We start from the raw sequence: 24,958 nt of genomic DNA, 5'->3' as shown, positions 1-24,958 counted from the left end.
AAACAATGCAGAGTTGTACAGTTCTGTGCCTGTACATGACTCTGACTTCAGGTCAAGGCAGTGAAAAAGTCCTGCAATAGTTCTTCACCGGGGGGCTGATCTGGAGCAACCCACCAAGGGCGAAGATCACACAGTGGACTGAGAAAGGTTTTCATATGTCCCAGGCACCCAGAACCCAGCTAGGAACCCTGGAACTACGGCACCAGAGTACAGAGAACCCACCTGCTCCAGGATGTCTCTGTGAATAAAGTGCCCACAGGGTAACTGGCCTCCCCTCTCCCCGCCCAGGCTGGGTTCCTGTGGCATTAAGGAAGCTCAGAAACGCTGGCCACAGGATACAGCAAAGAGCCAACTATCCGTACCGAGACGGGGGCTTCGCTGCTGCCCGTGGACGTCAGCGTGCTGTTGGTGATGGATTTCTTGGGCAGCTGAGGGCTGGCGTCCGGCTTGGTCTCTATGCTGCTTTTGGAAGAGCTGTCATTCACTTCGTTCTCTTCCACAGGGATCTCCTCACAGTAGCTGAGAGAAGAGGCCAGCAAGCCTGCGTTAACCACCACGATCAAGACAGCCAGGGATTCTAACCAACTCCAACTCGCCCCTCCAGAACGATGGGATCCCCTGCTTCCTTGCACTGTGATCTTCCCCTAACCAAGATCAGCCTCCCCTCGACCACGGCCTCCTTCCCACCCGGCTCCACTCATCCCTGACCCCGTGTAAAATTTCTAGCCCCCAACTCACCTTCTCTAGGTGATCTCCTTAGATTTATCCCTAACTAAATATAACCACTATTATTCATCTGAAGCTGTTTCTTGCCCCATCCCATCCAGAAGCATCAAGTATCTGGGTTCTGAGGATACATTTCATTTCCCAAACAGAGACTAACCCAGGACTTTGGACAGAATGCTCCCTTGGTGGCACTGTCTAATTTCTGGATCATAACCGGTACAATCTCTACATTGTACACCTGAGAGGGAAAGCTCCTTAAGATGAAGGTGGGTGTCCTTCTAAGGACACTTCAGGGCTGCCAATGCAGCTCTCCCCGAGGGAGCCATCATCATCTTCATTGTAATACCTGGCTTACCTCTATACACCTTCCAGATGTGTGACGACTCTTGGCAAGTCATCACGTGCATGTTAGAGATAATCAGAGGGGTGCGCACGGAGGGGAAGCCCTGTCGCAGTTCACACCCACGCCCAGGTCCAAGTATGGCTACACACTCAACGCTCTTGTTTACTGCTCCTCTGTCCCCCTTACACTGCCATCTACCTTTCTAAAAGCAAGAACACGTTGTGCCAGTCCACTTGCAGTCCCCCCCCCCACCTTCTTACCCGAGCAACAGCCCATGTCACGGTGATAACAAGCCCTTCTCCTTAGCTTCCCTCCCCTGGCTTCCAGGATTCACAGCCATCCTAGCATGTTTCTTTCCTTGCTGGGTGTTCTTCCAGGATCTCCCCAGCTGCTGCTTCCTCTTGGTGAGTGCTCCCAAGCCCAGACCTTGAACTTCTGGGTTCACTCAGTTACTTGGGGATTTCGGCCGTCTCATGCCTATCTACTTGTGAGTTCATGGTGCTGGCCCAGGATTCCACGTGAACTTCACACTCAGACCTGAACACCCACTCAACATCTCCACTTGGCTCACAGGGATCTCACTCCTGACTTCCCTAAAACCAACCTCCCGGCCTTCACTTCAGACCTGCTCTGAGAACAATGCTCCTCATCTTCATTTACAACAACTCCATCTTTGCAGACGGTAAAACCAAAGAAAACCTTCAAGTCGCCTTTGGTTCCTTTTGGTTCCATCAGCAAATCTTTCAAACTATATTCAGGATCTAGCCACTTACTGCCATTTCTATGGCTACCCTCCTGGTCCAAAGCACCACCATCTCTCATCTAAGGTACCTAAATAATTCAACAGTCTCATAACAAGTCTCCCAGCGCCTGCCCTTTCCCCTCTTAGTGTATTTCAAACACAGAAGCCAGGGTAATCTTGCTAAAATCTGAAGTCAGACCTTATCAATTATCCACTCGAAACCTCCCAATCCACTCTGAGTAAAAGCCAATCATCCGTTGGCCAAAAGGGCCTCAGACTTTGCCCCCAATGCCTCCCTGATCTCATGTCCAACCACTTCCCCTGGTTTGCTTTCCAGCCACACCACTCTCCTCGCTGCGCCCTTGCCCTGAACATTCTTCCTGTGGGTATTCCCAGGGCTCACTCCCTCACTTCATCTACGGCAGCGGTTCTCAACCTGTGGGTCGTGATCCCTTTGGGGGTTGAACGACCCTTTCATAGAGGTCACCTAAATACATCCTGCATATCAGATATTTATATTACGATTCAGAACAGTAGCAAAATTACAGTTATGAAGTAGCGACCGAAACAATTTTCTGGTTACCACAACATGAGGCACTGTATTAAAGGGTCCTGGCCTTAGGAAGGTTGAGAACCACCAATCTACGGCCTTATTCAGAGGCCATTTTCCCAGTAAGGCATTGGCTGCCATGCTGCCCCCAAGCTCCCCGAGCATCCTGCCCCCACCAGCCTTGCTCACCCCATCGTGTTGAAGTCATCATCAGGGGGTACATAGTCCTCGTCATCACTGGTGAGGCCCAACTCGTTCCCGTAGCACTGGTGGACAAAGTGCCAGAGCTCCTTGGGACATAGAGGCTGTAAGGGGAGATAGGACGATGCTGATCCCCACTTTCTCAGGTCCCCCGTTCTGCACAGAGGCACTGAGCTGGGCTGGGTAGGAGAAGGCACCTCTCTCTCCCTAGCTGAATGGAACAGAGTGGGCACCTCCATGATGACTACACCCAGCTTGGGGATCTCAGCAAGATGCCGATTTTCTGCCAGAAAACATGAATCTTGGCAAAGCCAAAAATGTGGCCTTTCCTTGCCTCTTCTCTCAACAGAGATTTGCAGAATGAGGGTAGTACATGCTTCACCTTCTCTTCTGACTGATGGGGTCCAGCATTAAGTGGCATAAGCCCATGTTACTCAGGGGTCCTGGGATCCCACAGCTTCTGATTTGGACTCTGAATGAGCGCCCAGAGGTCCCCTGGCACCGTCTCCTGACCACCATGGAAATCTTCTGTACTAACTGTGGCCACACAGGCCCTATTAGATCACTTCCAAGACTGAGGCTTGACCTCAGAGGTAACCCATCCCACAGCTCTAGGGTTCCTGTGGTTCTGGAGAGTTCTCCATCCTCACAGTGAAAGGGGCCCAACCCCCAAGTGGGATTGGTTTGCTGACAGTTCTGTGTGTTAGTTCCAGTGTTTTATTTCACTGGGTATCTATGTGGGCTACTTAAAAAGCACTATCCTGAAACAAAACAACAACAAAAAAAAAAAACACTGTCCTAAGACAAGTTGATCCTCATAGCATTCAGAGTCTCCAGAAAGAGTAAGAAAAACCGTCAAACGTCAGAGGTAGAGATGGTGATTGGGAGGAAGGGGGAAAGGTGGTGGCAAAGGATGTTGAAAGTGATGGCAATGATGTGAAGGAAAACAGAAAAAATCAGTCTTTTTTTTTTTTTTTTTTTTGTTAATCAAACATAAAGAGTGTGAGAGGTCCCAAGTCCTCCCTTTCAAAACACCGTTTAAGAATCAGGTGGCTGGCAGCACTGCATGAGCCAGCACTCCAGTGTTCTGACTAGGGAGAACTGCCTGGGACTGTGGAATCAAGACTTGGTCTCTGGGCTGGCAGCTCCCTGGCAGTGCCCAAGGGAGGCACACCCCCTCCTTTATCTGGACCTACCTTCCAGCCCCCATCTCTGGTCTTTAAGCACAACAGTCCCCCTACCTGGAACACATCTGCCTCTCTGCCAAACCATGCCCTACTCTGCTCTACTGGCCACTCTCCCCAGGCAGCTTCCCTGACCAGCTCCCCGCCGCTCAACATGGCTCACCACACCAGCAGGATAAACACAACTAGCAGACCCCCTTCAGCAGGCAGAAATTCTCAAGAAATATTTTACAAGGGCATTTGCAAAGCCTATGGATGGCCTGTGTTTTATTTAGAAATGGTGAACTGGAAATTCAAAACTGCCAGAAGAGATCTAAACACATTAGCATTTTACTACTATTATTGGTGGTTAATAAAGGCAGAGGACCCCACCACCACCACCCTAGCTCAGGTAATTTTCCAGGATTGGTGCCAGAGCTATCAACCGTCAGATCAGAAGAAACTCTAAGTAAGAAATTTACTCAATTTTCGTATATAGCAATTCGTTTGAACTGGAGTCAAGGCAAATGCACATGTCCAATTAAATACACATATGTCAATCTCATATGTAGTGTATATATATTTAAAATGCGCTGGTACACACATATATACTACATATGTACACACAAACAGACATATGTATACATATACACTTCTTTTCCCTTATGTCTCTCTGGCTGGGGACAGTCTCTCAACACCTGACTGCCTCTGAGAGGAACCCTCCAAGAGTGGGAACCATGATGCTGCCTTCATCTGTACCTCCTCACCACGTAATTTAAACATGAGTAGTCACCGGTGGCCGTGTTAACTATATTTTCTTTTTTTTCTTGAGACAGAGTCTCATTTTGTCACCTTCGGTAGAGTGCTGTGGCATCAGCAACCTCAGACTCTTGGGCTCAAGCCATTCTCTTGCCTCAGCCTCCCAAGTCGCTAGGACTACAGGCACCCGCCACAACGCCTGGCTATTTTTTAGAGATGGAGTCTCGCTCTAGCTCAGAGCTGATCTCAAACTCGTGAGCTCAGGCAATCTGTCCGCCTCGGCCTCCCAGAGTGTTGGGATTACAGGTGTGAGCCAACTGCACCTGGCCTGTATTTTCTTATTTTCTGTATATTTTCTGGAAACTTGCTGACTGAGGAGGAACCCACCTACTGGGGTTAGCTGATTGCTAGAGAGAGAAATCAACTCATTTGGGAGCGTGCCTGTAACAGGCAGCCAACCCATCCAAAGGCCGCATCTCCAACTATTCCCTTATCTATCTCCAGACCAGATTTCCTATCCTAAGTACCTCAAGGCCAGGTACCAGGCAACCAGAGACAGCCCAGGTGCCCTGAAGCCTGCTGAATTTATTCAACCTAACTAACCCCCACCCTGCTGGCCTGTCCCCTGCCTCACCCCTCCTTCCTGGCCGCACTACCCTGTCCCCTCACTCCCTCTGCCTCCTGACACACCCCAGGTCGTCCCCTGTGACCCCATAGGACATACTGTACTTCCTGTCTCTGGAGCTCGGTGAATATTAAGCTTTCTTCCAGCATGAGAGTGTGTCTCTTTCTGCACCTGGTTAAAACCAATCCTGGTGCATTTTAAAGCAGTGGAACTCAAGGGCCTGAGGTCACCGAGTGCCTTACTCCCTCCCACCTGTCACGGGGCCAGACACAGAGGAGAATGAACTAGTTTCAGGACCCATGTCAATGCTCTGGGAGGGAGAATGCGTCACCCACCCAAGTCTGGGGATTCCCAGATCCCTGAGGGGGCCTGGGCTTCTCTGCAGCTGGTTGATGCAAAGGCAAACTCCCTGGGGGGTCCACACTCAAGGGAAAGAACATTCTGGTAAAGTCCCTGCTGGGCTGGAGGAAGCAGGCGGTCAGTACCTACCTTTTCTAGGAGCGCGTTCTGCCAGAGCCGAAACATCATCATGTACGTTCGATCCCGGGCCCCGAAGGAAGTGAAAAAGTGCTAGATGGGAAGAGCGATGGCAAATGTCTGCTTAGACTGACAGTGATACAGATGGAGACCTGGTCATCCTTCCCTTAAGAAAAGAGACTGAGGCAGCGCCTGTAGCTCAGGGGGTAGGGGGCCAGCCACATACACCAAGGCTGGGGGGCTCGAACTTCGACTGAGCCAGCTAAAACAATGACAACAAAAAAACAGCCGGGCATTGTGGCAGGGGTGGGGGGCGTGTGCCTATAATCCCAGCTATTTGGGAGGCTGAGGCAAGAGAATCACTTAAGCCCAAGAGTTGGAGGCTGCTGTGAGCTGTGACGCCACGGCACTCTACCCAGGGCGACAGCTTGAGACTGTCTCAAAAGAAAAAAAGAAAAGATACCGAGTCCACCTTCATATACTAATGATTCTCAGTGATCCATTGTCACACACAGTCGCTTTGGGGATGGGGCCAGCACACTGGGGGCCCGGGGACTTCTGAGCCACCACTGTGACCAGGTCTTTCAATATTTGCCCACACTTTGCTCAGTGCTAAGACCCTGCTCTTTATCCATTATTGAGGATTCCATAATACGCGGGAAGAAGGCAACAGAAAACCAGATTTTCCTGACCACCCAGGAGGTGCTACACAAATGCTGTTTCATTTAGATCCAACAAAAAGACTTAAGGCAATAAAAGAAGCTGCCGTTACCTAATACAGAGTAACAGGCTGGTGAGGCTACGCAACGTGTATTATCACACAGCTGGTTAGCATTAGAAACAGAATTCCAGCCTAAGACTATTTGGCCCCCAAGTCTGCTGGTTCTTGCCACTGAACTGCCCAAGTCCAAGGGAAATGTATATTTTGTCTTCAGCAGAGACCTAGTCCACCCTTAGCCTGGACTCTGTCAATCTTAAGGCTCTGGTGGAAAGTAAGCAACACTTTTCTGGCTTGGCGCCTGTAGCACAGTGGTTACAGAGCTGGCCACATGCACAGAGACTGGTGAGTTTGCACCTGGCCTAGGCCAGCTAAACAACAGTGACAACTGCAGCAACAACAACAAAAAAAATAGCCGGGCGTTGTGGCGGGCGCCTGTAGTCTCAGCTACTCGGGAGGCTGAGGCAAGAGAATCGCTTGAGCCCAAGAACCTGAGGTTGCTGTGAGCTGAGACACCATGCACTCTACTGAGGGCAACATAGTGAGACTCTGCCGCAAAAAAAAAAAAAAAAAACACTTTTCTCTGTCCTAAAATTCATCTACCACATTCTCCCCATATCAAGGAAGACTCCTCATCCTCTTGAGACACAATCAGCTATGCTACTGGGCAATGATGACAACTTCCACTCACGTCCTGCCTACCAGGGCAGTGTTTTTATATGGAATGTTATTTTGAGACTGTTAAATAGGTATTCCTGGCTCCATTTTAAAACTGAGGCTCGGAGAGGTTAGATAATCTTCTCACAGTGGAGAAATTCTAATTTAGGTGTTTTGGCTCCAAGTCAAACGTTCTGCCAATCCACACTTCCCTGCTCAGCCTCCAATCACCCTGCCCACCCAGGAGGTGGGCCCTGGAGTTGGCACGGCCTCTCACCCCCATTCTGTTCATGTGATTGAAGGGAAAGGAGCAGAGGGAGTGGGGCATCGGGACCAGGGGGAAGTAGAAAGGCCAGAATCGGACTCTGCTTACCTTTTCTGAATCAGTGCAAACTTGGATGGCGTTAGGAATGAGGCGAGCTGTTTTTTCTTTTGTCATGGAGCAGATGTCTTTCAAACGGACTGTCAGCTGGCATCCGACGGCACAGAGAAGGGACAAAAGTGAGAAGGGACTTGAGCGAAGTCAAAGCGTTCACATGACAGCAGTACAGGCTGAGGACACCAGATCACAGTTCACACCCTTTCTAACCCTGGCAGAGGCCACTGTCAAGGTCACCTGGTTTGCCCCCTTATTTCACAGAGGTCATGCAGCAAGGTAGGGACTGAGCCTCATCTGCAGCCCTGAGTATTTAGACTCTTGCTCCAGGAAACTTAATCTCTCACTTCTATGCAGTTGCTGAGTGTGCAGAGGTCCTGCTATTATTTGCCACTTACAGAACATAGAACATTGGCACTAGGACACAAAAATCTCCTATTAATCTTTCTCCACCTAATTATACAGGGTCTCCCAAAAGTTGCCATACATAGAGAAAACAGGAAATTGTAGCTATCTGTACCTTTATTTATAAAATATTCACTGCAAAACAGTCTCTATGTGTTGGCCGCCTCTTTCTACATACACACACGAAGTCCTCTCTCTCACTCATGGTCAACACATGCCAACATAATTGTGAGAGCTCATTAACTATGCCCATTATGGAGGCTTTTGGAGGACCCTGTACAAGATAAGGAAACAGAGGCAAAGAGATAAAGGACCTGCCTAAAATCACACAGTTAAATCAGCTGGAGAGCCCAGAAAGGGTGAAGGCTAGTTCTCCTGCAGCCCAAGCCATTCAATATCTTTTTTTCCACTTTACTATCCTTCCTCCTGGAGTAAATCATTCCCAATATTCACCTGCATTTGTCAAAAGCAAATGCTCTTAAGTCCTTCCACACCCAAGAGGGAGGGAGGGGAACACATGGTGGAAAAGATTATTGGGACTTGGAACTGGATACCCTTCAAGACCAGGCATGTGTTTTTGTTGATTACACAGAGACTCAGGGAGAGCACAGAGTCAGCAGAAGGACGCGAGGGACGGCAGCCTGCTCAGCCGCAGCCGAGGGAACAGCCCAAGGGAACAGCCCCAGGTCTTTACCAGAGTTTCCCAGCGGAAGATGTTGCTATAGAAGCAGATCCAGTTTTCAGAGAGGTAGAGTCGGCCCTGAAGGAGGATGTCTCTTTGGAGTGCGCATGAGTAATCTGCGGTAGGAAGGAGGATAAAGGGCGCTGGCTTGGAGATAGGAAGCATTTTGGGCACATCATCCTTCATACCAGCACTGGGGGAGCCCAATTGCCTGCCACTGACTAGGGCTGCCAGACACTTGATTTAGTGGCAGAGGAAGTCCCTGGCATCTCCTGATCAGGAACGCAACCATAAAGATGTTGTACTCTGCCTAGAGGCAGAGCAACAGGATAGGGGCAGATGCCGCAGAAGTCAGAGGTAGGAAGGACTAATAAAATTCAACTTACTCCCCACCCTACACCCACCGTGATGATGATGTCAGCCCCTCCCACCTCTGGGCCAGCTGCAGGCTAAAGTGGCAGTGACTTCTTTCAGGTCAAGGCTGCCTCAGAACTGGTACTCAGGCCTGAGCACTGACAGCTGGGCCAGCACTCTGCACACCTCTCTCCCTGTTCCCATACAGATGTGCTTACTTGGCTTGGATCACAGCTTCCAGACAGTTCCATGCTGTGGACTCCTAGACTCCCTCCCCACCCTCTCCCAGGTCACCCAGCTCACCCACAATGAGGCGCTCCGTGTCTGGAAGTTGCTTAAAGAGCTTCCTGAAGTCTTCATTTCTCTGCTTGTAAGTGGGGCTTAACACCTGCATGACAATGGCCAGGGTTAGGAGCATGCACCCGGGTGTGGGTTTCCTGGGGTCAGGGAGGAAGGCACAGAGGAGCACTTGCTCATATGTTACAAAAGGCCAAGACAGGCAGCGCCTGTGGCTCAAGGAGTAGGGCGCCGGTCCCATATGCCGGAGGTGGAGGGTTCAAACCCAGCCCCGGCCAAAAACCAAAAAAAAAAAGGCCAAGACAGGGCTCTGCAATCCCCTAGAAGCCAGACAGCGGGGAGAAGCTGGTCCTACAAGCACTTTGTAGCCAGGGCTCACCAAAGAGGAGATGTCAAAAGTACGAGGCGGGGCCCACATTACATCCAACAAAGAGAAGTCAGGACAAGAAGGACACCTCCAGGGGGCTTTCCTGGACCACATGCCAGCTACTGCTATCCTCCCTTCTGCCAGCTGCAGCACCATTTTGACATTTTGACAGTAAAGTGCGGGTCCCGGGGGGCTTCCCGACCCCACAGCAAGGCCCAGGAAATGAAGGTCCCTAGCACACATCTCAGGAGAAGGTGTTGACACAATTAGCACCATGAGCACTTGGCAGTGTGTGAAAGACAAGCTTGTTTTTGTTTTTTGTTTTTTTTTAATCCTAAAGACAGTACTGAAAAAAAAATCCTAAAACATATAATAAGTGCTAACATAGGTACACAGGTAGATCATTCAAAAGCACATCAGGCACACTAGAAGTACCTGACTTTCACTCCCAACCTTACACGATTACCTAATCCAGATTACCTAATCACAGTAACAGGGAAGAGATTGAGGCCAGAGCGACGTACCTGTACCAGGTCCCCAGCGGGTCAGTGGCAGAGCTCACGCCCCTCGTCCTGTGCTCACCTTCTACCCTGCTACCCACAAACTGCCTTAGCAAATCCTCCTTGGAAATTCTGTGAACCAACAGAATAGACGGGAACCCCAGCCTCTCGGGGCTACAGTCTTAAAGTTAAAAAAGTAAAATAATAAAAACCTCCATGCCCATAGAGGAAGAGCACCCAAGGGTAGCAGACAAACACCATGCGTGGCTCAGACACGTCTGCTCCACCCAGGGATGCGCTGACCTACATAAGCAGACAACACCACTGACCCCCAGCCAGGAGCAGGTGCCTGCAGATGGGATTCTCCTGCTGACCTGGAGAGACACTCGGGCCTGGGCTACTTACACTTTCTCATCCACTTCCCTGGGAATCCACAGGCATACAGCTGTGGTAATGAGGGAGTGAGCCTTAGATGTTTCATCTTTTGGCTCTCTGTAAAGCTAAATGGCACACAAGGAAACTGAGGCTGTGGCTTGCCCACAGCCTACGTGAACTGTGGCCCGATGGTTCGTGCCAGAGGGAAGAGGGGTGCATCAGGAAATTACAGAGAAATGGCATGACTTGAGTTTGGAGAGGTTTTCCAGAAGAGAGAAGAAGGTGTTTTGACCATTTTGTCTATAGTTAATTTGAACTGTAAACTTTTGTACTGGGCTTATTTGTAGAATGCATTCCACTTGCAATAGGAAGTGCCCTGTTACCTTTCCAAAATCATTGCTAGGCTGTCACAGAATTGCAGACTTCTGAAGTCGGTCTGCCGTATGTTTGAACCCAGTATTGGGGCGGCTGAGAGTGAATATCTGGAAGCCAGCCCCTCCCATGACGTCTATGGCTAGAAAAAAACTTAAGAGGACGGCATTCCTTGGGCCCATACACTGGTTTCAAACTGGTATTGAGTTATCAAATCTGGATGGCCCCTGGGCCTCCTGGAACAAAGTCCGCTCTCTGAAATCCCTCTCATGACCACCTGATTATTAGTAAGTTCCTCGTTCTGTCTGACTGTGTACTCTAGAACTCTTATTAAGCTAATCTGGAGTCATTACCATGCAGTAAGGCACAGCCAAAAGACCTTTGCAGGTATCACTGCCATTGACCACAGGGCTGTTTCTATTCTCCCATTTTACACTCTAGAAAATCGAGGAACAGAAACATTAGGCAACTTGGGAGAGCAGAATATGAACCAAGGCTGTCTGACTCCGTTGCTGGTCTGAGCTTTCATTCCTGGAGGGTTTGTGCTCCTGGACCTTGTGCCAAGAGGGAATTAAGGGGGCTTCCCCACAAGAGCATACTCCCTTGGCGATGGGATGCTCATCTGCGCTGGGGGCCCCCACTAGCCTTCCATGCCTTCTAAGGCAGCAGTTCTCAACCTGAGGGTCACGACCAATGAAAATACATCCTGCGTATCAGATATTTACATTACGATTCATAACAGTAGCAAAATAACAGTTATGAAGTAGCCACGAAACTAATTTTATGGTTGGTGGTCACCACAACATGAGCAATTGTATTAAAGGGTCGCGGCATTAGGAAGGTTGAGAACCACTGCAGGGGTCTTTATAAACTTCTGTGATGAGCCTTAGGAGCAGCCTATGAGGTGGCCCCAAAGCCCCTTCAGGGGCAACAACCTCAAGCATCCAATCCCCAGAAGCCTGGGAGCCCTCCCACTTCTGATACGCTTTCACCCGTGCCCCCTCCACCTTGCTTCTCTCATATCCAGTGACTACCCAGATATCTACAGAGGTGGGGGGCAGGGAGTTTGGTGACAGTCTCTAACCCACGGGCAAATTAAGGTAGCTGCTCCTCCCCTGAGAACAAAGCGACAGTGGCGGGGAGAGGAGCCTACAAACTCAACCCTGGCCTCTGCAGTCACCCAGTACTACAGACTCATTAATCCAAACTTGCTAATAGATGGCTTCTTCCACTGGGCTCTAGCCACCTCTCCCTGGTGGAGTCTGAAGAATAGACCCCTTAGGTGGGTACACTGGGCCTGCCACCACCTGCCTCCACGACGCCAGAGACCATAGGGCTCTCCGTCCCAGCCCCTGTACTCTTAAAGCAATCTCCTGCAGAGGTGAGGCATAGCTCACCTATTTTTTTTTTTTTTTGTGTGTGTGTGTGTGTGGTTTTTGGCCGGGGCTAGGTTTGAACCCGCCACCTACGGCATATGGGACCGGTGCCCTACTCCTTGAGCCACGGGCACCGCCCAGCTCACCTATTTTAATTTAAAATGGCCAAGAATTTGGTTCCAGTATTGTCAAATCCGGGCCCTCAGGCAGCACCGCCAAGTGAAGCATGACAAGGGTACTCCCTGCAGAACTGTCACAGAGACACAGAGAAATCGGGTCGCACACTCACGGCAGGGATTTCCTCAGATCCATGCCAGCAACAGTGTTCGGCACCCGCGGGCACATCGGTAAACCTCGTCAGGTGACTCCGCAGTGCCTGGCTGTCCTGCTCCAGCAGGAGGCTCCAGAGGACCCCTGACTCCGTCAAAGATTCCATCGCCTGCCCAGGCTGCCCCTCTCAATGAAGCCCACCTCCTTGAGCTCTAATTCCCAACTGTCCCCACAGGATGAAACGAATCAGCCTCGCCTGTCCTGAAGCAGCTGGGCGACCTCTGGTTTCTCGGCAGAGGGTCTGCGAGGCGCTGATGTCCTTTCCTCTCCTATGGCGGAGTCCCCAGTGTGAAAGCCCCACATAAGAAGTCAATATAAGAGGTCAGTGTGGCTCTCAGACCAAGCTGACCTGCCAGCCTCCCATGGCTGGGCTCTCTGTCCGCTCTGTCCTTCTCTGCTGCCTGAGAGGATCCCAGAGGGGGTGTGGTTGAGCACCTCCTCCTGGTCAATGCGGTTACCCCAAGAGTCCAGAGGACGCAGACAGCACGGCAGGTGCGCTAGGCCAGCTGAGGGTCCTGAAGGGCAGGGCCTGCGGTGGGCAGGTAGGCAAACTTGGCAGGTAGATGACTCAGAGCTGGGTCCAGGCTCTCACTCCGCTGGTTACTCACAGTCTGCAGAGTCACCCATGGTTGGTCTGAAGCTTCCAGGAGGAAATCAGCGGCTCAGCTCCCCACATGTAGTCTGGCCCATCAGCGGCACGTTTAATCAGTGTGCAATCTCTCCCCTGGGCGGGGGCTGGTCACTATGACTCACAGCCCTCACCCAGGCACAGTGGCGGCCAGTGGCTGTAGCAGCAGGGCCTGCTCTCACCCCCAGCCCGACACACACCCCTTTTCTCAGCCTGTGCTCCTCTTGCCCGAGCAGCAAACAAGTTCTTTGTTAGAGTCACCAGGGGCAGGAGGGAGGGGGGCAGGGCGGGTGGGCGGGCAGGGCAGGAGCCCTACACCACATGCTTCAAGTTACAAGATCTGGGTGATGGTCCTGGCCAACGTCCTCCAGTAACCCTCAGCCTTGCCTGGCCTCCCCAGCAGATGTTTCCTGCCACAGAACGTTGCTGGCCAGGGCTTTGGGGGGGGGAGCGGGGAGGGAGGTACCAGGGTACTGCTGTTGTGATGAAATCTGAAATTTGAGACTCAAACAGCCACAGGCTTCTTGCAGACAGCACTGTCCCCTCACTGACCCATCTATCCACCAACTTCCCTGGAACAGCAGTGCAGACTGGGGCGTCCCCTTGAGCTAGTTTGAACCCTGCTGGTGGGGAAGAAGTTGAAGTCAACAGCTCTGGGGTCTGTCTTAGGCATCTCCTTTCTTTCCTGGGGTGCTACCCCACTTTGAGCACTGGCAGGAGGGGACCAAGGCGGAGAGGATCCCCAGATGTAGCCCAGACCTTGAGGGTAAAGCAACAACGCTAAGGGTAGAGAGTTGAGTATTTGCTCAAAAGGAAGCAGCAAAGTCCAGGGAGAGAAATGGTCCAAACCAGGTCCAGGAGGGCAAGAAAGGCTCCAGGCTGAGGCCTTCAGCACAGGGGTGAGACAGCAGTGGTCCTGGGGAGATGTGGCTTCCCAGGAAAAGTCAGACCCTTGAAACAAATAGGGTGCTCTCTCCCCCTGCCTGGAAATGCCACTTTGCCTATGGCACCTCACAGAGGATCTTGAGGCTGCATATGACAAAAAAAAATGAAGAATGGGGACTTGGTGCTAGGAGTCTTGGACAAAGTCACCTGCACTCAAACTTGAGTGTTCTTAAAGATGACTCGGTAAATACATTTAAAAAATGTAGACTCTGGCAGTGCCTGTAGTTCAGTGGGTAGGGTGCTGGCCACACAAACTGAGGCACACAGGTTCAAACCCAGCCCGAGCCAGCTAAAACAACAATGACAACTGCAACAAAAAATAGCCAGGCATTGTGGTGGGTGCCTATAGTCCCAGGTACCTGGGAAGCTGAGGCAAGAGAATCGCTCAATGGTCCCGAGTTTGAGGTTGCTGTGAGTTGTGACACCACAGCACTCTACCCAGGCCGACAGCTTGAGACTGTCTTTAAAAATAAATAAATAAAAATAAAAACAACAGCAACAACAACAAAATGTAGACTCCCGGGTTCCAAAGCCGAAGATACTAACTCAGAAGAAGCTGGGTCCACCCAGGTAAACAGTGTTTGACAAAATAGAGGAAGAGTGTGAATCTTCCCTGAAACCCTCTCCTGACGAGCTCCTACATGCCTGTCTCCACGGGCACCCCCCGGCCCCGGCCATCGCTCCATTCATCATACACTCAGTCACGCCTTAAGACTACCAGCTTCCCCAGGGAGGAACAGCACCCCCTACAGGCCTGCATCTTCTCCAGCACTTAGCCCAGTGTTTCAAATACAGGTTGAGCATCCTTAACACGAAAATCCAAAACGTTCCCGAATCCGGAACTTTCTGAGCCATGACACAAGGGTACGAGTGTAAAATCTCACAGCTGATCTCGTCAGACAACTTGCAGTCAAACTACAGTCAAAACGTTGTTTCATGCACAAAATTATCATAAAATACTGTAAAACGTTACCTTCAGGCTATGTGGATAAACAGCAGATGAAGCATAAATGAATTTCATGTTTAGACTTAGGTCATTACAAATATGAAACTATTTCCACGTCTGAAAAAGCTCTAAATCCTAAACACTTTTGATCCCAGGAATTTTGGATAAGAGAGAAACAGGTATCAGGGTGCTCACAAAATATTTACCAAGTGAATGTATTCATTATCCAAAAGAATGCCTTCCTCATCCCCAGCTCAAACAGTTCCTAATTACACCATATCTTATCTGCAGCACAGCAAGCCCTTATCCTACATGTATGGCTTCTCAGAACCCCGCTCCTGCCCACACTCTCTCCAGCACACATCCGAGCTTCCCGTGTGGCCCTATCCTGAGCACCATAGCAGGCGAACACGATAATCCCATTTCCCAGGGGGACCCAAATGCCTCTCTCTGGGTAAGACCAAACCCCAAGACGTAGGCAGTCGATAGCTCCACAAGGCTCTGAATCTTAAAGGTAATTACCTGGAAACATATGAGTATTTTTGGAGGCCAAATGAAAGGATGACTGTTTGAGCTATAAGGGTGACACAGGGACAGGACAGAGCCAGAGAGATACTGCCCTGGGGGAGGAGTCTCAGTGGGCTCAGCCTTTGTCTCCTCCACCCCCTGGCCAAGGGCAGGGCTGGGCAGGGCCGAGGCCTGCAGAGAGGGAATTGGCCCTGGGCTAAACATTAACTCCTTGACAAACACTGGGAGCTGGGACCGAGTGGTACCCCCTCCCCAGGTCCAACAGGAAGGAGGATGTGGAGGAGGCAGGAGAAAAACAGATGGGTGTCAGTGAAGCGCTGACCTCATTGGGGAAGAAACCAGTTAAGATCCACAAAGGAAACGCTCACTCTCTGGCCAAGTCCGGGTGGGCAGAAACCACAGGTGGGAACAGGAGACAGGGAGGGGACAGGGCACAGAAGGGAGAGACTCAGGGTGGGGCTGGGCGTGGGGGCTTATATGGAAAAAGTTGAGGATGGGGTCACAGTATTCTTCCACTTAGAGGATAAATGCAGAGGGGAGACGGGCAGAGGTGGGGGAAACAGCATTAGCCTCTGGGGACACTCGAGGCTACCAGGCTTGTCCACTGCATCTCTCCTCTGCCCAACCCCTAACCCCCTGAATTCCACTCCTACAAAGCTTTGTGCTTTTATTCTCAATCTCGGACCAGCCAGACGTACTTGGCCCTTCCAAAGGCTCAGCACTATCCCTCTCTCCCCTCCATATTCCAGCATTCCCTACCAGAGGTGCACCAGGCAACCGAGGTACTGCCGGGCCTGGGCTCCTGTCTTCTGATCTCAGAAATTATGTCCCCCTGCAGGAATGAGTAACAGTAGGCAGAGGAGAGGACATCTGCCCCCTGAGGCATAGGGAGACCGTGTCAGTGGCTCTCTCCTGGGACTTGAACCCACCATGCCTAGCAGGAGCTGTCTTGGGGGGAAGGGGGCAGCACATTACACCCCTCCTACCCCGAGGGCCCTGACCAGGTCACCTCCACCTCTGCCCTTGGCTCCCTGCTTAAGGCAAAACCCTGTTTCTTTTTTTCCCTCCATCTCAGGTCCACTGGGGCTATCTCCAGAGCTGGGGACCTTGAGGAAGAGACAGGGTGGCAAACTGGGTGCCTGTGGTGAAAAGAGCAGGTGTCATTAGGGCTAGGTAGATGGCATGGCCTTCAAACCCCACTCTTGACCCCACACTCTCAGGCTGAAGCCTTTCCGCATGCCATACATGCGGGCTCCATACATGTTCCTCCAGGTGCCACACTCATTAGAACAAGCTGTTTTGTCATCATGGTGACAGCTCCTCCCTGGTTAACCATGTAAAAGTAAAATGCTATTTTTTTCTGCACACAGGTGGCAGGGAAGGAGAAAGGCTGGAGCAGGAGTGTAAGGTGGGGGTGGGCTTCCTCCCATATCCGGCAACCTCTCTGGGCCTGAGATATTGACTCTGCAGAGTCCTGGCCCCCATGCTCTGAATCCACTCAGGGGCTCCTAATATTCCCCAAGGCTGGGGATGACAAAGCCTTCACCTATCTGAAAAACTTCTAGTGCCCTGATGGAGCTTTAGGCATCAGAATGGCTGGAAGGAGGATACTAGTACCCGGAGCGAAATTATAGAGGACAGAGCGGAGCTGAGTGCAGGAGCTAGGGACCTTTCCAGTTGGTTTGATTCTAGCCAGCCCAGGGAAGCACAGATGCAAGGCAGGAGGGCTGAGCTCCCTAAGGGAAACAGAACAGAAGGTTAAAGCAGCAGGGTGGGGCAGGAGCCTAACCACATGGACCACTGGGGGGGGGGGGGTCACCAGGGAGTGGGGCCTGCTCAGCTGAAGTTTCCTGATGAGGCATCTGGGCATGAAAGCACAGGTGCGTGCCAGGCACACTGAAGGAGAATGCCTTGGCACCCAAGGGCAAGACCCAGAGGGAGAGCGCAGACGGGTCCAGGAGCGGGGGAGGCCCCTACACCTGCTCAGCAGAGCCCCCCGTGAGCTTCTGAGATCATACGTCCTGTGCTGAGTAGAGAGCCCATGAGGCTTCCTCCATTCATTTGTGGCAAGGGGGAGGAAGGTACCTCCCAGGATGAATAAAAAGTGAGCGGCAGGACAGGACAGGACGCAAGCATGTCCCACAGGGGGATGCAAAACTCGGTGGGGTCTGACTGCATCGGCTAGTCTTCAGCTGCAGGTGGGTCAGTCAGAAAGCAGGTCCCTGGCCATGCCTGGCTCCCCTGACTTCAGGCTCCAGCAGCAGCTGGCCACCTACATCTAAGTCCATCCCTACTGGGGACTCAGATGTCAGCCCTGACACAGGGCTGAGGGAGAAGGGAAGTGAAAGGATAGATGGCAGAAACAGACAGGGAGAGAGAAAAATCAAACCTGTTAAAATGAGAAAGAAAAGGAAAGCCATCTGGAGAATGGAAACCAGAGAAAGGAGGTAAAAGTGGAGAGGGGGAGAAGAGGGGAGGGGCAAAGGGTGGGGCAGATACAGGGAAGCAGAGAGCGCGCTGATACGAAAACCTCAGCTGAAGAGCAGCAAAGAAAACATTAAGACGGGAGGAAAAGGAAGATGAGTGACAAGAACGAGGATGTCCACACCCACCTGGGGTGTTGGAACTAAGAGGCCAGGCGCTTCCTCTCCCCTCGGGAGGCCTGAATTTGTGCAGTGATGCTCAAAGGGATTCAAGGGGTGGCCGAGAGAAGGGTGTTAGATCCCCGGGGGCTCCCGGAAGCCTGGCCCCCCACAGCCCCCTTCCACGACAGAGAAGGAGGCTCTCTCTTCTCCAGGTTATGACCTCTGAGTAGTTGGGGAGACCACAGGCCTGGTGACTCCCTGGAGGTCAAGAGGGAATGGAATGAGAGGTACAGTCTGGCTTCTCTCTCACTCAGGACCATCTCGGCCCACAATGTCCCTCTGCCAGGACGGCCCATCAACCCCGTGTCTGCACAGCCTTCCAGGGTGCTGGGAGAGTGGAGGCTGGTGGATCGATCACAGCCCCCTGGCCAGGCAGAGCACTGGGCAGCAGGAGCCTGACTCAAGTAGGGAAACAGCCCACGAGAGTGACCTGGAACCCGTCCCTGCATCTACCCATGTTTCCCTTCAGCCTCCACCGGTCTGCAGGTCCCTGGTCACAGAACCCACCCTGAGACCCTGCCTGTCACGGCCACTTGCCCTACCAGCCACGCCACGCCCACACCGCCTATTGGCACAGGATTGGGGGACGGCAGCAAAGACAGATCAAGTGTGAAGACAGCAGGTTCAGGGGAGCAAAGACAATGGCTGGGCCCTCTCAAGGACAGAGTACGTGTGGCAGGGGCCAGCTGCTCTGCAGGGAGAAAGGTTGACACCTCACAACCTCTGTGGGACTGAGAGGCTGCGGCCTTTGTAGGTACTGCTCACTCCATGACACAGCTCCTGGGTATGAGCACCTGGACCTAGAAAATGGCCCCGGGGCCACGTCTTCCCCATACAGCCCAGGGTTAGAGAGGTCTTCCCGAAGGAGCAGGCTTTTACCGCTGGTGAGGGAGTACCCTGGGACAGAAGTCGAATTCCATCACACGGGACAGCCTTTCTTCCAGTGGGGGAAACGTTTCTGGCAACAGTTCCCCCAAAATGCCCTAGTGAACGCCCCGCCCTGGCTCCCCAGCCCCTGAATTCTGTCTGGCCTTGGAATGGTTGCTCCTCCTGTGACTGGCCTCCTCCCTTAGCCCAGGAAGAGCCTTGTCCAGCAGCCTGGGCAAGGTGGGGAATAGGGTGAGCCATCCCTCCTTTGTTTCCCAATCAAACCCGCCCTTCACCAGGAAGGCTGGTCCCATCCTGTGCAGAAAATAATCTCTGTGGCCAGTCTGGGGCCAGGGAGCTTTGAGGACCAAAGCCCACGGGGAGCCCGACTGCACTCTACAACCCTCCTCTGCCCCCCCCACACCCCCTCCCAATGCACATGTACCCAACAAGAAGAGAACGAGGATACTTACGTTATACCAACTCTGGCTTTTCTGAAATAAAAAAATAGAAGAGAAGGTAAAATTAGTCCGGGAAGGGATGCGGGGAAGGGCCAGGCCATTTCTGGCGAGGAAGGTTACACAGACAGCAGGGAGTGGGCGGGAGGGGGAGTCCAAAGGCAGCTGGATGCTTCCCATGTTGCTGCCCAGGAGGGGGCCCCCTTTCTGAAGACATTCCCAGAAAGGAGGCCCAGGGAGCAGTCCATGCCGGAAGCCCCCCGCGGGAGGGGTGGCAGGCAGCAGCGCCAGCTAGAGCTCAGCCACAAGGGAGGCGGAGCCCCATCGTGAGTTCTGATGGGGGCAGGGGATGCGTGAGGCATCCAAGACCCAGACCCCAAATGGGCCCTGACCAGAAGCAAAGTGCCGGATGGAGGACAACCCAGGCCTCTGGGACACGTGGGTGGAAGAGAGAAACAGTACCTTTAGGTGCCCTCCACCCATGCTCTCAGGGGGGCGGGTGAGTAAATCTCTCCTTGATCTCAAGAAGGGGCTGATCCCTTAATGGTGGGAGTGCTTGGGGGTTTTTCTGCTTGAAGAGGAAGACTGAAGAACAAAATCACTAAGCATCTTTTCCAACCCTGTAGGGCCATAACTCAGTACTAGCAAAAGCAAATCCTGCCCCAGCTCAGAATCGCAGTGTTTTCCTACCTATGAGGAATGTGAGGGTAAGAGGAGGATGGCTAAGACTATGCCTCGTCTGACTGCAGTCCCTACGGCCAGGAGCCCTTTGCGGACATTCCACTCAGAAGATAGTCGCGCACGCACATGCGGACATGGCCCCATCTCTCTCTTTTTTTTTATTAAATCATAGCTGCGTACAATAGGCCCCATCTCTTGAGGTGCTGATCTACTAGGCTGAGAAAGACTGGGCCATTTTCAGTTTGAAGAAGCCTGCCAGGGTATAATGAATGTGGAAAATGACTGGGGAGAGGGGAGCTTTGTCCTCAGGTCAAACTCTCCCCAGATGCCTGGATGCTGGGCACGATTAGCGACTCTGATGCCCTCCACTCCCCTTGTAAGGGGCCCTGATTCACATGGGCAGACCAGGGGGGTTGCTGTCTCAGCATGGCCGCCGTGCACGTGTCTGTCAGGAAAAGGTGACTGTGTCCCTGTGGGTGGGCTAGTGCAACTGTTGCGATGACCAATAGTCACGTGATCTGCCTGCCCCTCTCAGGCTCCCCAGTCCACCCGAATAACTCTGGACAGATCTCCCACCTCTATTGTGGAGGCGGAACTGGAGGTGGGTGGTTGAGGGGGCCCGGGCACGGGTGCTGCTGCCTCTGAGCGGCTTCACCCTCACACCCAAACTCAATGGCCAGAATGTGGCCAGGGAGCAGGTGGCAAGGCCAGCTCCCCACCCCCCTCTGCGATGCACCTCCATGGTCATTTCCCAACAGAGGCTGTCGCCATGGCCCCGTGTGGATGTCACACCTCCCCACCACAGCCTCATCCCCTCCTCCAATGCAGCAGCCTCAGCAGGTACAGGGGCCACATCCAAAACCAATGATTTTATCACTGAGGGAGGTGCCGGCACAGGGAACCCTGATCTGAAAATTCACCCACGTCAGGCAGAGGGTGGTTGGGGCGAGCAGACTGCATCTGACTTCATCCGCCCCTTGGATGTTTTACTTCCTGGGTCCTCACACAGTAAGCCTCCCTGGAGACTGTGGGGCCTGCGGCTATGCCGATGGTCATTAAAACACACTTCCCTGCAGCGGGAAGGTGAATCCTGGTGCCGTCACCTGCAACCGTCCCACAGTTCCTTGTGCCTCAGCAAACCTAAGGTCATCAGATTGCAGCCTCACAGCTGAGAAACCCCACCACCTATGCCCCCCAGCTCCTTGACCCACAGCCCTGTTCTTTCTGTAAGGAGGGAAGGGAACAACTGGAACTTGGGTGGAGTGGGGGCACCCAAGATCCTCCAAGACTCCTCCTACACAGGGCCCCCTCCTGCCTCGGGTAGACAGAAGGAGGACCTTGTCCCTTTTCAGAAACTGACACATCCTTTCTGATTCGGTTTGGAAATGAGCTTCACGGTCAGCAGCCTCAACCAGGGAACCCATGTCCTGTCTCTAACCAGCTCTGTGATCTCCCATGTATCTAATGCTACCCTTTGTAAAGGGTGGATAAGAGCACGTTTCTGAGAACTGAAAAGAACTATGAGATACATCAAGGTCTTTTGAGATTCTGCCCCTAACCAGCTATCACTGGGAAGCTTCTTATCTGTGGCTACTGAGAATACAACTGGGAAAAAATGGGCCCAACCCCTCCAGCCAAATCCACGGTAGACTACCCATGTGGGCAGGAGCCCTGAACTTTAACCAGCCTCTTGGAAGCAAATTTGACCCTTGGGGTTCTGCATTCCTGGGACTGAGTCCAGCAGGAGATACCTGACAGTGAGCACCCAGCCCAGAGGGGCCAGCGGCTCTCAAGAGGGATGTCCCCTGGCACGTAAGTTGAGAGGACAGGCCCAGAGGGAAGGTAAGCACAGAGCCTGGGTGAGCGCTTGAGAGCTTGTGAATGGATTTGGCTAAAGGGGAGGAAGGAGTCAGGACAAAACAGAGTTTACTTCTGCCTTAAGTTGCCTTCCTTAAAGATGTATGAAGAGCAAGCACCAAAAAGAACGTGAGGCCCCTGGAAACAGACCCAAGTCAGTGCAAGGTGGTTTCCAGACACATCTACTGCAAAGGCTCAGGGAGTCTGGAGGACAGTGGAGGGTGGGGAGCGGCAGAGACTACAGAAGCTCTACATTTAGAAGTTAGAAAAAAAAAATCTTACTTTGATCAGGTTAAGTTTGTCATACTGGAAAGAAAACCACAGAAATTAGAATTGACAAAATGGGCAAATCCCAAGGAGCATTCTTGCCACAGTGCCAGGTGCCCACCAGAGGGAGGCACACTACAGGGAAGAGGCGAGGATTTTTTTTCCACGTCTGCTAGGGCAGGTGCCAGCCCAGGTCCCGGGGAGCTGTCCCAACAGGAAAACAGCTCCTTGCTCCCTCTTGTGGCCACAGACCATCACTACAGAGCAGAAGCTGGGGCCTGCAGGTGGAGGGCGCAGGCTCTGGGCAGTGACAGATCCAGAAGAGTGGGGCCTGCGTGACTGCCTAGTCCCATCCCTGTGTCACCAACTGAGGATCGGAGGTCCAGAAGGGAAGAGACACTATGCACCAGGCCTGCCCGCAGGGAGAAGTGTAGTCTCCCCAGCTTGCTTGAAAATTATAAGGGGTCACCTCCTCTGGGAGGTGAGCAGGAGAAAGGGAGTGAGGGGGCAGCGTTATGGTAAGAGAAGTGACAGCTCCCACTATCAGATCCACCTGGGAAGATGCTCCAGGGGCGGGGGTCAGGGTCAGGGTCAGTGCTAGGCATGCACCCAACCTGCTGGCACACCTTCCTCCTCTCTTCCCTCACCCCTGCAGCTCTCCCTCAGCACCTGCCACAGGCCCTGGCCTGTTCAGAATCCAACTCCTCCACTGGGTCTGGTGCTCCTCTTCTGAAGTCTGTGGGTTCTGTATACGCACACCCCAGGGCGACCGAGCTGCTCCCAGTACCACCTGGGGTTGTGCAGGGACACCCCCCACCCACGTAAGTTGGTCCTATTTTAACTACACTCAGGATGGTGGGATCAGTGGTGATGGTAACAACCAAAGCCAAAGAGCTCAGAGAATGCGTCTACAGGGACAGGCATCTCCCCAGACCCTTATGAAAGGGGCCGAGATCAGTTCTTGACTCGTGCTCAGCTCTCCGTCCCTTCATAATACTTCATTTCTGCCTGCTCCCTGACACACGTCCTGGCTAGCCCACTCATAAATCATTTACACTTTCTCCCGCCTCTGAATTCATATAACATCCCAAACCACTTAAGTGGTTCTAAAAGCCAGGCTCGGTTTGCAGAGAATGTGGGCAACAGATTATCATGGGTGAGAGTGTGTGAGGACTCCGGGCGGAAGTAAAAAGGAAGAAACTAATGCCCGAGTCAGGCCAATCGCTCTTCTTTCTAGGTGGATCTCAACCACCTCCTAGTCCCCATATCAACCAAGCCAGAGGTGCGTGGGCTCAGGAGGGTTGACACAGCTCACAAAACCCTGTGTGTGGACATCAGACGGGCCAGTATCTGCCACCCTCAGGCGTCCTAACTCTACACAGAGTTCCCCCTCTCATGCCCACAGCCGGCTGTAGCCATTTAAAATCCTCAGAGCTAAGATGTGATTTTAGTATGAAGGTCACAGACTGCAGGATTAGCCATGGAGCCTCCTGTTCTTCCCTCAGGAAAGGGAACAGCTGTGCGCCCTCCTCCTCTCCGAAACACTTACAGAGACTTTGGGCTATTATTAAGTCATCCTCAGCTTTCTCTCCTTCAGGTTGCAGCCCGCCCTGGGCCCCATGGGTATGGTTTCCTGAGCCTTGTTCTACAATACGTATTGTCCACACTTCACCTTCTCCTCAGGCCTGGCAATGGGTCGTGCCCTAGCCACATCTTTCCAGGCCCTGATGGGCTACTGTCAAGGGTCGCCAAGCACCAGGTGTTGGCACTGCACTGTCTGGGACAAAAGTTCCCATATGTGATCACAATCCAGACTCCTGAGAATGCTGTGGGCCTCGGGGCTGGGCAGTGAGTGGCTGAGCAGCTATCAGGGTGGGGAGCCCCTGAGGTCACTGCTGCTATGCCAGGGAACTTGCCCTACTGAACTCCAGCCCTCCATCAGCACATCGTTCTTGCCTCCCCTAATCACTCCTGTTAGAGAATCAGGGATCATCCAAAGGTGGGAGGTCGGGACTGTGGAAGGATCAGATGTGGTCTCCCACCCCAAAGGAGTGAAACCAACCCGTGTCAGGACTCTGCTTCTAGATGGCACCAGGTAAGGAAACCATTCCCAGCCAGACGCAGTGTTTGGGGAGCAGGCAGACAGGGTTGTGGGGTGAGGGTCTGTCCTGTGACATCGGGTGCAGTGGGAGTGGGCCCTCAGTGACTTCCAAGCCAGCCTGCCAGGGATACAGTGGGGCCGGCCCTTCTGGGAAAGGGACCAAGCAGGACACACGGGCCAGAGTGGGCGGGGAAGGGGTGCTGAGCACTACAGACAATCCAACGTTAGAGGGAGGAGTAAATAGACAGACACAAAGATGGCTTACTTTTGAGAGGCGCTTGTGAGACTAAGACCATGCAAAGAAGGTGTTTGGGGAATGGTGGGAAGAAGAGGAAGAACAAAAAATCAAAAGACAAATTCAGGTGCGAAGCCGCCCCCTGCCTCCCCGGGGTCCCAGCCCCGCCCCAGGCCTTGGGAGTCCACAGGCAAAGAAGCTTCTTGAGGGAGCACCTGGGCAAAGATACCTCCTACTTCCCAGAGGACTGGGGGTCTCCCAACTAGCCTTGACCAAAGACCCCCCCGTGCTCAGGTGGTAGTGCTGACATACTTGGGAGGGACGGAAAGGCCCCGCCATTCTGCTCTCTGCCAGAGGAAAACCAAGTGGGTTATAGTATTCGGTAAGGCAGCATGATGGCCAGGG

At 52.6% G+C, this 24,958-nt stretch overlaps 1 protein-coding gene across 12 annotated transcripts in view; it reads right to left on the bottom strand.

Annotated features, from left to right (window-relative positions):
* Positions 1–24,958, bottom strand: part of GRAMD1B (GRAM domain containing 1B) — a 263,393-nt gene that overhangs the window by 19,039 nt on the left and 219,396 nt on the right. For 10 of the 12 annotated variants that reach the window (XM_053594643.1, XM_053594646.1, XM_053594647.1 and 7 more), the window contains 7 exons: positions 19,428–19,448; positions 9,082–9,166; positions 8,437–8,540; positions 7,335–7,430; positions 5,599–5,679; positions 2,551–2,666; positions 363–519 (listed from right to left, as the gene is read on the bottom strand). In XM_053594643.1, the coding sequence (XP_053450618.1) occupies positions 363–519; positions 2,551–2,666; positions 5,599–5,679; positions 7,335–7,430; positions 8,437–8,540; positions 9,082–9,166; positions 19,428–19,448 (660 nt within the window). Of the gene's footprint in view, positions 1–362; positions 520–2,550; positions 2,667–5,598; positions 5,680–7,334; positions 7,431–8,436; positions 8,541–9,081; positions 9,167–12,354; positions 15,147–15,436; positions 15,456–19,427; positions 19,449–24,958 lie in introns of those variants that run through there. The other 2 variants (XM_053594655.1, XM_053594651.1) reach the window with 2 other exon arrangements.

Source organism: Nycticebus coucang, chromosome 6 (genome assembly GCF_027406575.1).
Source record: "Nycticebus coucang isolate mNycCou1 chromosome 6, mNycCou1.pri, whole genome shotgun sequence".
NCBI classification, from domain to species: Eukaryota; Metazoa; Chordata; class Mammalia; order Primates; family Lorisidae; genus Nycticebus; species Nycticebus coucang.
This window is presented reverse-complemented; position numbering and strand designations above follow the sequence as displayed.